A 17,345-nucleotide genomic window follows, 5' to 3' on the forward strand; every position below is an offset into this window, starting at 1 on the left:
ATTTAAACACATCCAGGCAATAGCAGCATCACCTGGTGAGGAAAGACTTCTAGTCAGACACATGCATGGTGCATGTAGTATCAATGAATGTGCTGTCTGTGTGTAAAATGGGGAAAGCACATGATCTATCTGAGTTGACTGACAGCTTACTGTGATAGCCTGGAGGCTTGGCACTAGCATTTTGGAGATTGCGCAGCATTTTGGGTGTTCGAGGAGTGCTGTGGTGAATGTCTTTAACACATGGCGAAGCCGAGGTGAAACCGCATCCAGATGTCGTGGGGTTGGACGGCCACCCCTCATTACACATGTTGGACATCATAGGCTGGGCAGAATGGTAAAACAGGACAGGCACCAAACTGTGGCGGAACTAACATCAGACTGTAATGCTGGGCACAGTACAAGTGTGTCTGAACACACCAAACACTCCTAATGATGGGCTGATGACCCAAGCATGTGCCAATGTTAACACCATGATATTGGCAACTATGACTGGTATGGGCAGGTGATCATCAACTCTTGACATTGGCACAGTGGCAGAGTGTTTCATGGTCTGATGACTCCTGATACCTTCTTTATCATGCTGATGGGAGGGAGACAAGCTGGCAGCAGGTCCATTATGCTCTGGGGAACATTCATGTGGGCATCCATGGGTCCAGTGGAGATTGTGCAAGCACTTTGATGATCAAGGAGTGTCATACACATATTGCAGACCACATATAACCCTTCATGACAATCATGTTTACTGATGGCAGTGGCACTTTTCAGCAACATAACATACCACATCACAAAGCCAGTAGTGTAGTTTGAGGAACACAGTGGCAACTTCCAATTGATGTACTGCTTTCACCCCCCCCCCCCCCCCCCTCCCCACCCAACTACAGATCTGAACCTGATCAGATAAATCTGAGATGTCTCATCGCTCCTCTCCTTGTAATTTAAAGGAATTAGATGAATTTAGTGTCCAAATGTGGTGCTAATTCCCTTCAGTGACCTACCAAGGCCTCTTTGCTTCCATGCTATGACATGTTACCTCTGTTATTTGTGTCAAAGATGGAAATACCAACTGTTAGGTAGATGGTATTTGTTAATAATAGTTATGTTTGAATATGCCCATTCTTCTTTTAAAGCTTAGTATAAATTGACAACTGAGACAGTTTTCTGGATTATAGACTTGAAAACCAGCCATCCAGTACACTTCTCTGCTTGTTTAGAGAAATTATCTTCTTCATTTTTCATAAATGTTATCAGGTCACGGTTTTGAATATGACAATATTTTAACTTGTGTACAATATCTTATCAGAACCTCACCAATTAGCATTTATGAAACCAGGTGTCTCTTTGATGATCTTTATGTGAATCAGCTTATTGATCATAATTCCTTTGAGATATCTCTGAATTCACATAGCCATTTATCAATAAATAGTTGTGTGTTTGTTGTTGTACAAGGATGAGTCAAATGAAAATCTTAAATATTTTTTAAAATATTATTTATTGTGCAGAAGTGGTACAAAGCTGTATCAATTTTCATTGTAATTTCCCCCTCACTCAATGCAAATCCTCCAGTGCTTACAATGTGCATAAATTCCTTTAGAAAAAAATTCTTTTGGTAGTCAGCACAATCACTCTTGCACTATGTGGCATACCTCTTGATCAGAATGGATCTTCTTTCCTCCCATTGCGTCTTTGAGTGGTCCAAACAGATGGAAATCACTTGGTGCAAGGTCTGGTGAGTATGGTGAATGAGGAAGACACTCAAAATGCAGGTCTGTGATTGTTGCAACTGTTGTATGGGCTGTGTGGGGCCTTGCATTCTCATGTTACAAAAGGACACCTGCTGACAGCAATCCACATCACTTTGATTTGATTGCAGGCCGCAAATGATTTTTTAGGAGATCTGTGTATGATGCACTGGTGACAGTGGTCCCTCTAGGCATGTAATGCTCCAAAATGATGCCTTTTTTGTCCCAAAAGAGAGTCAGCATAACCTTCCCTGCTTATGGTTCTGTTCGAAACTTCTTTGGTTTTGGTGATGAAGAATGGCGCCATTCCTTGCTCGCTCTGTTTATTTCCGGTTGGTGGAAGTCAACGCAGGTTTTGCCCCCAGTAACGATTCTTGCAAGGAAGCCATCACCTTCTCGTTCAAAGCACCGAAGAAGTTCTTCACAAGCATCGACACGTCATTCTCTCATTTCAGGAGTCAGCTGCTGTGGCACCCATCTTGCAGACACTTTGTGAAACTGGAGCACATCATGTGCAGTGTGGTATGCTGACCCATGACTAATCTGTAAACATGCTGCAATGCCATTCAGTGTCACTTGGTGGTTTTCCTTCACTATGGCTTCAACTGCTGCAATGTTCTGTGGAGTCACAACTCGTTGTGCCTGACCTGGACGAGGAGCATCTTCCACTGAAGTCACACCATTTGCGAACTTCCTACTCCATTCGTAGACTTGCTGCTGTGACAAACGTGCATCACCATACTGATCCTTTATTCATTGATGAATTTCAATAGGTTTCATACCCTCACCACACCCTCACTATGCAAAAACTGAATAACAGAACGCTGTTCTTCCCTGGTGCAAGTTGCAAGTGGGGCGGCCATCTTTATACTGATACTGTGACAGTGTGTGTGAATCTGCACTATGTTGCCACCTACAGGCCATTCTGCACGCTATTTGTAGCACGCTTACCAACTTACAGGGTAACAACGCTAAATTTTGATTTGTTATTACAAATTTAAGGTTTTCATTTGACTCATCCTTGTATTGGGTTAACATATTGACAGTATAACCATCTGGTCAACTACCAAAGCTGGTCTACATCAGAACTCCATGTATTTCTTTGAACTGATAATTAGTGTTACCTTGCATTTTAGCAGTTGACACCTAATTGCCACCTACTGCCAATGGAGTCCTTGCTGTCATGAGATCAGCTTCCATGATGTAAACACTTTGTCAGATTGCTTGACCTTGTCACCTAGAAAATACCTTAAGGCTCCAAATTCAGTGATGCAAGCACATTGTCAGATTACTTGACCTTGGCACTCACAAAATAACTTATGGCTCCAAGGCACTTGATATTTAACATGGGAGAATTTATCCTCTCGATATTGAGCCATTTCTGTTTCTGTGTGGCTATGTAATTATCTGTCTTGATGTTTATGTTTCATTGATTCACTGTGTTCTGTAAGTACCATTTTGAAAATGATTCTACAGGGGTATGAAATGAGCAAGATGCATGTACAAAAAGTGAAGCACTGTTGGAAAGTGCAGTAATAATTAACTATCAATGAATGCATTTCAACTATTTTGTATACTCGGGCTCAGTTTAACACAGTAAAAAAATCAACAGAAAATATGCTAGTTGGAAAACTACTGCTGATTCCTTGATCAGATAAAATAGCTGCTAATTATCACCTACAGTTGGCTCAACATTTGTCATAAAATAACAGTTACCTGTGTTAAAATTTCATTTCATCAACAGCCTGTAAATATTTTGCAATTGATAATCTGGTCCATTGTAGGCTGTATATTTCTGTTTTTTATTTAATTCATATGATCACCTAATTTCTACTTTGAGTCACTTTGAAGCACCTGAAATTCAAACATACCAACATGGAAGAGAATAACATAATCTACATACATGACTTTGCAGATATAAAACATTACACAGATCACATTGACCCTACAGTGAAGGTGTTCACTGCACTGTTCATGTTGCTTCTTTGGTGTTTTTAATCAGTCCTGAGGCTGCAAATGCATGCTATCCACTCCAGTGGATACTCCCTACTTGTCCTGTCCCCTGCATTCATTTGCAACCTCAGGACAGATTGAAAATGTCAAACAAGTGATGCTAACAACTGTCCATTGCAGTGGAAAACTGCACCACAGGGTTAACATGACCACTTGATAATTCTATTTACATGTGTGACATCAGTTTATGTACCTCAAGTTCTACATTGTGTACATCTTGGATTCATCTCACACATGTATGGCCACCCGCTATACTTTACAAACACATTTGGGCAGAATCCAGACCATAATGATACATATCACACGTCATTTGACAGTAACATTACCATGAATACTCAATACATGAGTTAAATCTTGTATGCCAGCAAGTAATGTGATGTACCTCTTCTATTCTGCCATCAACAGTTCTGCAATGTTAGCTGTAAGTATATCTTTGACAATACCACAAAAAGTGTTTGTAGTTGCCAGGCTGCTGTATTCATGTATTGTATACTAAGTATTCAGTGATCGAATGTTAAAATATATTAAAATTTTTATACAATACATTGGAAGTGATGATGAGGAATGATAGAGTAGGAGAAATTGTGAAAGAGGGACCCTTGCACAGCAAGACATAAAATCAAGGCTAAGATGGTATGGACACTTCAAGAGAATGCAAAACAAGAGGTCTGCCAAGAAGATACATGAAATGGAGTACAAAGGAAATGACCAAGAGGAAGACCAAGGGATAAACAGCTGAAAGGCATGGAGGAGTGTGCTGAAAAAAGAGTTGGGGGCAGGGCCAGAGTGAACACAAAGATGGTTGCAAAATAGGACTACTTGGTGAGTCTTATTTTCCAGTCGCACCCAGCCTGGGGCTGGAAACTGTTCAAGACACTGATTACGATGCTGCTGCTGCTGATAATGATGACAAAATTGGAAGTAATTGATACAATAACTACTACTTTCATTCAATAATTAAAAAGGAAGTTCTATTAATTGCTGCTATATCATACTTAATTAATGTAGTGCATAATACACTGAAGAGCCAAAGAATCTGGTACACCTGCCTAATATGGTGTAGGGACACCACGAACACGCTGAAGTGCTGCAACACAACGTGGCATGGATGGACTTGATTAATGTCTCAAGTAGTGCTGGAGGGAACTGATACCCTGAATTCTGAAAGGCTGTCCATAAATCTGTAACAGTATCATGGACTTGACAAATGGCTTAATTAGTGCTGGAGGGAATCCTGCAAGCCTGTCCATAAATCTGTAAGAGTATGAGGGGGATGGAACAGCATGTTGCAAGGCACCCCATGTATACTCAATAATGTTCATGTCTAGGGAGTGTGGTGGCGAGCAGAAGTATTTGAACACAGAACAGTGTTCCTGGAGCCACTCTGTAGCAATTCTAGATGTGTGGGGTGTAGTATTGTCCTGCTGGAATTGTCCAAGTCCGTCAGAATGCGCAATGGACATGAATGGATGCAGGTGATCAAACAGGATGCTTATATACATGTCACCTATCAGAGTCATATCTAGATGTATCAGGGGTCCCATATCACTTCAACTGCACATGCCCCACACCATTACAGAACCTCCACCAGCACTTACAGTCCCCTGCTGACATGCAGGGTCCATGGACTCGTGATGTTGTCTCCATAACTGTACACATCCATCTGCTCAATACAATTTGAAATGAGATTCGTCTGACCAGACGACATGTTTCCAGTCATCAACAGTCAAATGTTGGTGTTGACAGGCCCAAGCAAGGCGTAAAGCTTTGTGTCGTGCGGTTATCAAGGTTACACGACTGGGCCTTCAGCTCTGAAAATCCATATTGATGATGTTTCATTTAATGGTTCACACCTTGGCACTTGTTGATGACCCAGCATTGAAATCTGCAGCAATTTGTGGAAGGGTTGCACTTCTGTCATGGTGAACGATTCTCTTTAGTTGTTGTTGGTCCCATTCTTGCAAGTCTTTTTTCAGCTGCAGGGATGTCAGAGATTTGATGTTTTACCGGATTCTTGATTTTCATGGTACACTCATGAAATGGTCATACTGGGAAATCCCCACTTCATTGCTACCTCGGAGATGCCGTGTCTCATCACTCCCATGATGACTCAAACTCCACATTCATACTCACTTAATTCTTGATAACTGCCATTGTAGCAGCAGTAACCAATCTAAAAACTGCATCAGACTCTTCTTGTCTTATATAGATGTTGCCAACCACAGTGTCGTATTCTGCCTGTTTATATATCTCTGTATTTGAATAAGCATGCCTATACCAGTTTCTTTGGTGCTTCAGTGTACATAACCAATGAAGGATCACTATATATGAACATAGAAGAAAAATGTTATAATTTTATACAGTCTAGTAATTCATAAAAAACATATAACTTCATAAAGTGTTATAAAGTTAAAAAGCCCATATACTATAATACATGTAGGTATGAACCAACATATTTGTCATTTATTAGTTATAGTAAAGATACACATATTACATTTTACCTAAGAAACAAGTCTATTATACATCAAACCATGTGACTAGTCCATGCCTGAAATTATGATAAAACAAGAATTATATTATTGTGAAGAATAAGCAAACATTTTGTAACACACAAATATGTATCTATACAAGCCCATCTAGTATTCTACCAAAAACGAGTAAGCAGCAATTGTAATTATGAAATTACATGATGATAAACATAAAGAAAGATAAAGTATACATAATCAACAGTCCTTGTTGAATATACTATTGACCGTGCAAAGATGCCAAAAGATTCCACTTGTTTCCACCAACAAGTCATTTGAATTAGCTAATATTTTCATTCAGAGCTTGTCATGTAAGAATTTTTACCAGTGGTTTTTTAATTATTCTGCTTGGTTACCATCCCCTGTCCCTTCAAATAAGTTGTTATGTTACCACATAATTTACTTAATGTTAGATACATGTACATGATCTTGGGAAAAATGTTTTAGCATCTTTGTGTGTTCAATGGTCTATTCAGTAAGGAGTGTTTATTATGTACACTTGTAGGCATTCTCTTTGTTTATTATCATCTAATTTGTTATCTATAATTCCTGGTTACCCATTTTTGGCAAAATCAACGCTGGCATATAGACAGGTATTTTATTGTTATAGAATGTCCTCTGTAAAAAGGTTTTGCTTATGCATCATCATAATACAATTTTAGGTTTATTATAATCTGAAGGCTGTACTAAATGTGATATTATCATGTTTTTATGCATAAAAGACCTGTTTCTTAAATTATGATGTAATGTGTGAACTTTTGTATAGTTGATAAATGGAAAATAAGCCAGATCACACTGATATGAATTATAATATATGGGTTCTTTAACCTTACAACACTTTGTGAAATTATATATTTTTAGGAATTACTGTACTCTATAAAATTGCAATAAGTTTGCTTGTATGTTGATATGTAGTGTTCCACCACTGATTACATACTGTGCACTATATTAGTTAATTGTGGTACACCAGCAATTAATGAAGCCAATGGCCTTGCCGCAGTGGAAACACTGGTTCCCATCAGATCACCAAAGTTAAGCGCTGTCAGCCTGGGCTAGCACTTGGATGGGTGACCATCCAGTTTGCCGAGCACTGTTGCCAAGCGGGGTTCCCTCAGCACCTTGTGATGCAAAACTGAGGAACTACTTGATTGAGTCTCGTAGACTGACATATGACTGAGAGAGCAGTGTTCTGCTCACATGCCCCTCCATATCCGCATCCAGTGATGCCTGTGGACTGAGAATGACATGGTGGACAGTCGGTACCATTGGGCCTTCCAAAGCCTGTTCGGATGGAGTTTAGTTTAGTTTTAGCAACTAATGGAATGTGCTTCTTTAAATATGTAATGGAATGTACCTCTTTAAATATCTTATGAAATTTGTAGTTATTTTATGAATTACTTCCAGTCTGCAGTATAAAAATTTTGATACATTTTTTGAAAAAGCGCATTTGTGCCATCAGCTGTACAATTTTATGTTTATTCTCTAGAAGTTTCAATTGTTACAATCATCTTCAAGGCTAAAATTTAGGGTTCAAAAAATGACTACAGAATATACACAAGCACCATAGCCAACAGAGAAATTGAAAAAGGCTATTTTTAAATCATAATACTTACACATTGTACATCACTGGATCAGACATTCATTTCTGTCAAATATGAGCCTTACAAATGTAGAACATATATAATTGTCATAATAGACTGTTGTAACACTGTCCATATAAACATGCTCTGCCTTCGCACAATTACAGTAGTGTACGTTTGATGATTACTCCACACTTAGTAACTCACATTATAACTGTGAAAGGTGCGATACAGATAACAACCACAACAGAGGGGTATCTGTTTAGAGGCCAGACAAACTTGTGGTCTCTGAAGAGGATCAGCAGCCTTTTCAGTAGTTGCAGGGGCAACAGTCTGGAAGACTGACTGATCTGGTCTCTTAACATAAGCTAACACAGCTTTGCTGTGCTGGTACTGCAAAAAATGACTGAAAGTAAAGGGAAACTACAGCCTACATAACAATTTAAGCAGGGGGGGGGGGGGGGGGGGGTTAAAATTCGGTACTAAGTTAGAAACCATTGTCTTTTATTGTTTTGTCCAAAAAAATTCCTGGTTTAACAAGCCACCATTAGGATGATGCCTGGAGCACCATTTTGAAAAGGCTCAGCAATTTTTTGCAAGGGCATGCAGCTCTACTGTACGTTTAAATGACAAAGGCATCATCTACAGTAAAGTTTTCATGAGATAAAATAGTCTCTCATTTAGATCTCCGGTTGATAACTAGTCGGGAGAATGTCATCATCAGAAGATAAAAAACTGGCATTCTGCAGGCTGGAACATGGAATGTTAGAACCCTTAACTAAGTAGAAAATGAATAATGTGGGTAAGCTATTACGAGCAGCATAATAAATGCATTCTTGCAACCAAGATAGGCACTAAACCGAACACCCACAACATTACTACAAGTTTATATGCCAGCTAGCTCACTAGATAATGAAGAGATTGAAAAAATGTATGGTGAGGTAAAAGAAATTTTTCAGATGGTTAAGGGAGATGAAAATTTAATTGTGATGAGGACAGGAGTTTGTAGAAAAAGGAAGAGAAGGGAAATAGTAGATGAATATGGGTTCATGGGAAAGGAATGAAAGAAGAATTTTGAACAGAGCATAATTTAATCATTGCTAAAACTTTGCTTAAGAATCATGAAGGGAGGCTATTTCTCTGTGAGGGACCTGTTAACACCAGAGGATTTCAATTTGATTATATAATTGTAAGACACAGATTTCAGAATCAGGTTTTAAATTGTAAGAGATTTCCAGAGACTGATGCAGACTCTGACCACAATTTATTTGTTATGAACTGTAGATTAAAACTCAAGAAATTGCAAAAAAGTGGGAAATTAAGAGATGAGGTATGTGTAAGTTGAAAGAAAAAGAGGTTATTTAAGAGTGTCAGAGGGCACATTAGGCAGTGATTGATTGCAGCTGCAAAAAGGAACACAGTAGAAGAAGAATGGGTATCTTTGAGAGATGAAACAGTGAAGGAAGCATAAGCTCAAATAGGTAAAAAGACAAGGGATAGTAGAAATCCATGCATATCACAGGAGCTATTGAATGTAATTGATGAAAGGAGAAAATATAAAAATGCAGCTACTGAAACAGGTGAAAGGGAATACAAACATCTAAAAAACTGATGGACAAGAAGTGGCAAATACCTCAGCAGGAATAGCTGGAGAACAAATCGAGGGATATAGATGTATATCTCACAAGGAAAAAATAATACACTGCCCATAGGAAAATTAAAAAGGCCTATTGAGAAATGAGAAGCAGCTGTAGGAGTATCAAGAGCTCAGATGTAAAACCAGTACTAATGAAACAAGGGAAAGCTGAGAGGTGGAAGGGTATATAGAGGGGCTATACAAGAGAAATGAACTTGAAGGCAAACTATAGAAGGGAAAAAGGATGAAGACGAAGATGACATGGGAAATACAATATTGTGAGAAGAATTTTACAGAACACTGAAAGACCTATGTTGAAACAAAGGCACTGGAGTAGATGTATTCCATCAGAATTATTAATATCCTTGTGAGAACCAGTCATGACAAAACTATTCCAACTGCTGTGCAAGATATATCATACAGAAGAAATACCCTCAGATTTCAAGAAGACTGTAATAATTCCAGTTCCAGAGAAGGTAAGTGTGAATATTACCAAACTATCAGTTTAATAAGTCATTGCTGCAATATACTGACATGAATTCTGCCCAGAAGAATGGAAAAGCAGGTAGAAGCTGAGCTCAGCAAAGATTAATTTGAATCCTAGAAATGTAGGTACACATGAGAGAATACAAATCCTATGACTTTACTTAGAAGATAGATTAGGGGAAGGCTAACCTATGTTTATAGCATTTGTAAACTTAGAGAAAGCTTTAGACAATGCTGACTCTTTAAAATTCTGAAGGTAACAGGGTTAAAATGCAGGGAGCAAAAGGCTATTTATAACTGGTATGGAAACCATATGGCATTTATAAGAGTTATGGGGCATGAAAGGGAAACAAGGGTTGAGAAGGGAGTGATAGAGAGTTGTAGCTTGTCCCCAGTGTTACTCAGATTGTAAATTGAAGAAGCAGGAAAGGAAACTAAAGAAAAAATTTGGAGAACAACTTAAGGTTCAGGAAGGAGAAATAAAAACTTTGAAGCTTGGCAATGATATTGTAATTCTGTCACAGACAACAAAGGATATGGAAGAGCAGTTGGGTGGAATGGACAGTGTGTCAAAAGGAGGATATAAGGTGAGCATCAGCAGAAGTAAAACAAAAGTAACGGAGTGTAGTCAGATCAAATCAGGTGATGCTAAGAGGATTAGATTAGGAAACAAGACACATAAAGTACTAGATGAGTTTCACTCTTTGGGCAGTAAAATAATTGATGAAGGCCAAAGTAGAGAGGATATAAAATGTAGATTGACAACGGCAAGAAAAATGTTTCTGAATAAGAGTAAATGGTTAACACTGAATATAGATTTATTTGTTAGGAAGTCTTTTCTGAAAGTATTTTAAACAGTTCAGACAAGATGAGAATATAAGTTTTTGAAATGACATGCTACAGAAGAATTCTGGATGTTAGATGGGCAGATCACACTACTGTTGAGGAAGTAGTGAATGGGACTGGTGAGAAAAGAAATCTGTGCTCAGCATTCATTAGCTGAGTATGGGCCTGGTGACCCGGGGTTCATGAGCGGCGGACTGGAAATAGCCACCAGTCAACAGGAGCATGTCGAAACACTGAATATGATACACTTGGTTCATGTCATTGTGAATCTGGATAGATTTGAGGGCCCACATGTGTTGCATTAGGAAGAAAATGTTCATGTTTCATTTTAACAGTGACATGAGGTAGTTGTTGCACTTGAGAGTCACAGTCCACAGGTGGAAAGCGATGAAAGAACGCAGAACTCATTGTGTCTTATAGCATATGGCTCATTGTTCTTAGTGTGCACACAACACACAGTCACTGAAATAACGGATGAAAAGGTGAAAATGAGTGTGGGGTCGCCAATGAATGATAATACTCTTTAGTTGTGTGGCAAAGGAACAACAGTCATCAGCACAATATATATTAAAAAACACTTTTATTAAATAACTGTAGCACGTACACACTTAGCATGGACATTTAAGAGATCTGCGCAAAGACAAACATACAAAGAACCTCGATCAAAGAATCTACAAGTCAAACTTGAAGATGATACTTCTTGTGGTTGATAGTTACCACATATTTATTGTACCTAACTGGCCAGTTTATTTCATTGTTAACATTTGACTATAATGGTCATATAAATCTTTGGCTGTTAAATTTACAGCTAAACTACTGTAGATCATGGTGTCTGAGAATAAATTGTCAGTGGTCGTTACACTATGTTTACAGTATTTGTAGGGAATTTCATGGTGGTACATAATCCAAAATTGGGCAAAACAACTCAGTGTGTCATCAATAAGTACATTCCCATAGAAAATAAACATAAAAATCTCCACAAAAAATAATCCCCAGTTAAGTCTCCATAACATTGTGAAAACTGTCTATAGATGCTTAAGATACATTTTGATGTTGGCCTGTGAACTGTTAGAACTATTAGCTTCTGTGTTTCATGATCCACTATTATGGCACAGCTTTCAAAGCACCATTCAATACAAAATTCATTAATCTGAAGGGCCTGAGACTTAACTCAGTTTTTGTTTTTCATATCATGCCACCCCCACTTCTTTTTCTTGCTGCTGGTTTTAAAGTAGTATGATGTTAGCTTGTAGCCGTTGTGATGAATCTGTTTAAGTTCAATGACTTACATGTGAAGCTTTGATTTGTGCAACAAATCTGATGGACATACCGTGACATGTAATAGTGCTTATCTCAGATATACTACTCTAATATTGTCTGGCAAGAACCAGATGGCCAGATTTAATTGTTGATAGGATATGAGATTTTACATTTTTATAAATTTTCAGCATTTTATTTATGTAGAGAATAAATGGCATTTGTATGTCTTTTTATGAGAAATTTTTTAATTTGTTATGGTTTGCATTGGATAATCTTTGTTAGGCTTTTGAAATGAATATTAAATATTAAGTTTGGATAAATGGACCATTGTTTACCAATTTTTTAAAGTCTTAAAATTGGGATAATTTTATAGAGTTTTTCTGCAGTAGGTAGATCATCCTGATTCGGTTGCAGTAGACACAAAAATATTTGCATAGGGTTATTGCTTATGCTAGGTGTTTGAATAAATTCCTTCACTGAGAAACTTAGAAAACTGATTGACTACTTAATTCTTCTTCAAAGAGAGGACTTGAATTTCCCTGCAACTGTCAGGGAACTATCTGCCTGCTGTGCTGTAGCTTCTAAACTAATATTCAGAATAAATCATAGAAACCTTCTGCAAGTAATATTCCAGTTAATAGTCCAAAATGTTTGTTACTTGTGGAAAAAGCGTCTTTCAATTGTGATCAGCAGCTTGTAGGAGGAAAACTCATGTGGCTCAAGATCCAATGGAAGCATGATTATTTTCATTGTTTATTAATTGTTTAAAGGGTCCACTTTAAAAGTCAAAAATAAACAAAGTATAGCATGCTGCTGCAGAGGAGAAAAGTCATAAGAATGATGACTGATGTTCTACCTCTACATTAAGTGTATTTGCAGTTGCAAATATGGATAACCATCAGCTTTATAAGGGAATGACAACAATGAAAATTTGTGACAGACCAGGAATTGAACCCAGATTTCCTGCTTGACTATCTGAACACATCTCGCGGCCAGACCCTAACTTCCATATGTCATCAACCACATGTGTACACCCATTATGTATATCCTGTACAGGGGAGACGTTTTACTTGGAAGTCACTTTCCTGGTGTCAGCTGATAAATATAATATTGCAGTGCCTATGTTATTCTGAATTATGAAGCAAAAACTTTTGGATATGCATGCATGTCTGGAGGAAGAGTACTATGGCAACTACAACCATTAAAAAATACATTAAATGTATCCGCAGTTGTGAATATGGATAACCATAAACTGTATAATAGAATTACAGCAACAACGTTTGTGCTGAACTGGGACTTGAATACATGTCAAGCTCTGATATGTGCAACAAATCTGATGGACATACCATGACATGTAATAGTGCTTACTTCAGACATACTACTCTTATATTATCTGGCAAGAACTAGATGGCCTGATGTAATTGTTGATAGGATATTAGATTTTACATTTTTACAAAATTTAAGCAAATTCTTTATGCAGAGAATTAATGACATTCATATGTTTTTTTATGTGAGATTTTTTAATTTGTTATTGTTTGCCCTGGATGATCTATGTATCCCATTTATCAAGAGTGATTGCCTTACCTTCTCATTCAACTTTGCATCATGATTCAGAATCACACAGGCCCTGCAATATCATCTTTATCTGTCCACACAGGCAAGTGACTTCCAAGTAAAATGCCTCTCTGTATGGGAATATACATAATGGATGTATGAGTACACATTGTCGATACAAGGTTGACAACAATGGATGTTTGAGTCTGGCCATGAACCATGATTGGGTTGCCAAATGGTAAAACGACCACTCATTATAAGCATGAAACCTGGGTTCAAGTACTGATCCAGAACAAATTCTCATTGTCATCTTTCCGTTATAGAGCTGACTGTTATCTGTATTTGCAACTGCGAACATATTTAATGTATTTCATAATGGCTGTAGCCACAGCAGTGCTTGTCCCTTTGGAGATGTACGCGTGTCCGAAGGAACTTTGCATCATAATTTGGAGTAATGCAGGCACTGCAATATCATATCAATATCATATTTGTTTGTTTATTATACATGAGGGTGGTTTGAGAGGTTCTTGGAATTATCACGAGAGGTCAGCGTTAGCACAGGTTGTTCACGCGATATTCATTGGACTGTCACCCGTAAACACGTGCCATGTCAGTGCTCTTGGAAGAGCACTGTGGCAGTGAGATGGCTGTGTTGTTGTTCCCATGTAGTGATTTGCAAAGACTGAAAAAATCAAGATTCAAGCAGTGATTAAGTATTTGTGAAGAAAGGAATGAAAGCAAAAGACATTCATGCCAATTTCCAGAATACACTAGGGGACACTGCTCCTTCATATTCAACTGTTGCCAAGTGGACAAATGAATTTAAATTTGTTTGGGAGAGCTTACATGATGATCTGTGCAGTGACTGGCAAAAATGTGTCACTATTCCAGAAATCATTGCAAAAGTGCAAATAATGTTTATGGAGGATCGCTGATTGAAAGTGTGGGAAATTGCTCATGCTTACCAGATGTCATCTGAAAGGATATACCACATTTTAACTGAAGAATTAGAAATGAAAAAATTGTCTGAAAGATGGGTGCCATGACTCCTGACGCGCACCCACACACATGTGCCTTTGCCATGGAAAAATTACATGAACGTAAGAATGAATTGTTGCCACACCTGCCTTATTCACCTGATATTAGTCCATCAGACTTCCGTCTCTTCCCAAAACTGAAAATTTTTCTTGATGGACGAAGATCTACTTGAAACAAAGAATTGATAGCCGGAGCTGACAATTATTTTGCAGGTCTGGAGGAAACTCATTTTTGAAATGGGATCAAGGCACAAGAACATCATTGGACCAAGTGCATTAATCTACAAGGAGACTGCATTGAAAAATAAAAAAAGTTTCAGTAATGTGAGTACTTTTTTTTCTATTCCTTTTCCAAGAACTTTTCAAACCACCCTCATATGTTCACTACTTGAACTCCACCTAATCCCACCCTCCTCCAGCCCCCACACCACATACATACAAATACATTAGTCTAGTTTCGTTCAGTAGAGCACCATAGTCTATTTGATGTAATAGGGTGTTTAATAGGAAAATTTATGTTCAATGTGTTTTCTGCCTCTAGTGAGTGTCCATAAAATTCTTCTGGTTTCTTGACCACATCATTCTGTAAAGAAAACCAATATTTCAGCCACTTTCAGCTCTCTATGAAAGCCGCTTCCAACAGTTACTATATCATTGGTTCACTTTTCATTGTGATGCAGAATAACCCCAGAAGAATTACATGGAATCTAACAGCAAAATGTTTCAATTAAAATGCAGATAAATGTATATATTATGGTGAAATATGTGAAAATTAAACCTTAAAATCTGTTTTCTAGATGGACATCTGAGGGCCTTCCACCAGATGAATTGTCAGTACAGAATGGGATTCTTACAACACGTGCAAGTCGTTTTCCGCTTTGTATTGACCCTCAGCAGCAGGTACTTTATAACTGGTGATATGATTGATTCACAAATGCTGCTCAGAAAAATATGATATTGATTTTGTCATAGCAAGTGGATAAATAATTACTATAACATAGTTTTACTTTTTTATATAGAAACATGTGTCCTGTTTCACTTGTATTAATTATGTTACTATTTTTCTTCTCATTTTTTGAGAAAACCCTTAAATTTTTTCACTGTACAGATGACTACTTGAAATTTTAATTCTTATAAAATTTTAAAACTTATAATTTAACATATTGTGTCCACTGTATCCATTTCACTGTTAAGGCAAAAGAAGTCTATTTATTGCAGTGAAGTCATATCTAGCCTGACTTGAGCATTTGTCTCAATGCCACAGCAGGAACAGAGTGCTTGTGGGAATCTAATTAGTATAATATCATATAGAAAATGGAGAAAGTTTGCCACATTTCAAAATGCAGAGAAATTTGTGAAATAAGTATGAATCCTTCTGAAAATAAATAAAATAGTGAACGAAAAGAAAGAAGATCAAGAGTTTCAGATTTTATCAATACCGTGGTCCTCAGAGATTGATCACTTACAACAGCAGAGCAAGGATTTGGGAAGAAGTGGATCACATCATTTTCAAATGAATTATCCTAGCATTCACTCTGGTTCATGTAGGGAAACCACTGAAAATCTGTTTCAGGTTTGTCAGACAGGAATTTGATACTGTTCTTCCACACTTAGCAAGTTTTCATCTGTCCTCACTAGGTCTACAATGTATATAGATACATAACTTAGATGAATGCACATATTGAATCAGATGCAGGCAGCTGTGAAGGAGTAGCCCCATGAAGCCAGAGTAATACTATAAAACTGCAATGGCCTAGGCGAGAGAAATGGAAGCAGTACTACTTGGCAAAAATTTTTTTAGAGAATGTGGATATGTTCTCACATGCCTTAAAAAAGTTAATTTGAAACTTGAGAATCATGTTGTAAAATGAGAACTACTCTGAACATTTATTTTTATGGTGTTCATTTAAACTAAGTATAAAAAGCATTTTGTCACAATATAAAAAAAGTGAAATAGTGTTATGATCATAAGATCTGAGAATGATACCAACATACTTTGAGGGATTGTAGAGGGTCCTGAGGTACAAACTGAGAATAGGAACATATGTCTATAAATAACACCAAATGATGACTTCTCTCTCTCTCTCTCTCTCTCTCTCTCTCTCTCTCTCTCTCTCTCTCTATCTATCTATCTCTCCTTTTTGTTTATTGTGTAAAAATATCATCTTCTCTTTTGTAGCCTCAAAGTAATTTTTTCATAATTGTGCTTATAATCATGAGCAGCAAACAGGTCACTGTTTCAAAATTTTCACTCGTAGAACAAAAGTTTATAATTATTAAATCAGAGATGATAAGGATTCAGTGATAATACGCTCAAGATTAATCATTTAATTTGCAGAACAATACTTCATAATTATTAAGTTTCAGATAACTATCATTTGCTGATTAAATATTCGTAGTTTGGCAGTAAATATGAATAATAATTGCATTCAACACATTTAGTATTTTCACTTCAAAAAAATTTCAGTAATTTCAGGTTCAGGGATATCAAATATTTAATGTTCTTGAATTCCCTATTTTCCCCAATAAATCTTCTCACACCATGGTTTACTGAACTTGTGCTGATGTAGCCACTGTCTCATGAGGGGGATTGCAGATTCATGAATCTGGATCAGGCAGCAAGTCAAGAATCATGGCCTTTGATTGGCACACCAACTGCTGAGAGATTC

The 17,345-nt window shown here is 37.4% G+C and overlaps 1 protein-coding gene across 1 annotated transcript in view; it reads left to right on the forward strand.

The window, feature by feature from the left end:
- Positions 1-17,345, forward strand: part of LOC126484896 (dynein axonemal heavy chain 10) — a 1,141,797-nt gene that overhangs the window by 855,810 nt on the left and 268,642 nt on the right. Inside the window, exon 51 of the mRNA XM_050108495.1 lies at positions 15,474-15,576. Coding sequence (XP_049964452.1) covers positions 15,474-15,576 — 103 coding nt within the window. The remainder of the gene's footprint in view (positions 1-15,473; positions 15,577-17,345) is intronic.

Source organism: Schistocerca serialis, chromosome 6 (genome assembly GCF_023864345.2).
Source record: "Schistocerca serialis cubense isolate TAMUIC-IGC-003099 chromosome 6, iqSchSeri2.2, whole genome shotgun sequence".
Taxonomy (NCBI): domain Eukaryota; kingdom Metazoa; phylum Arthropoda; class Insecta; order Orthoptera; family Acrididae; genus Schistocerca; species Schistocerca serialis.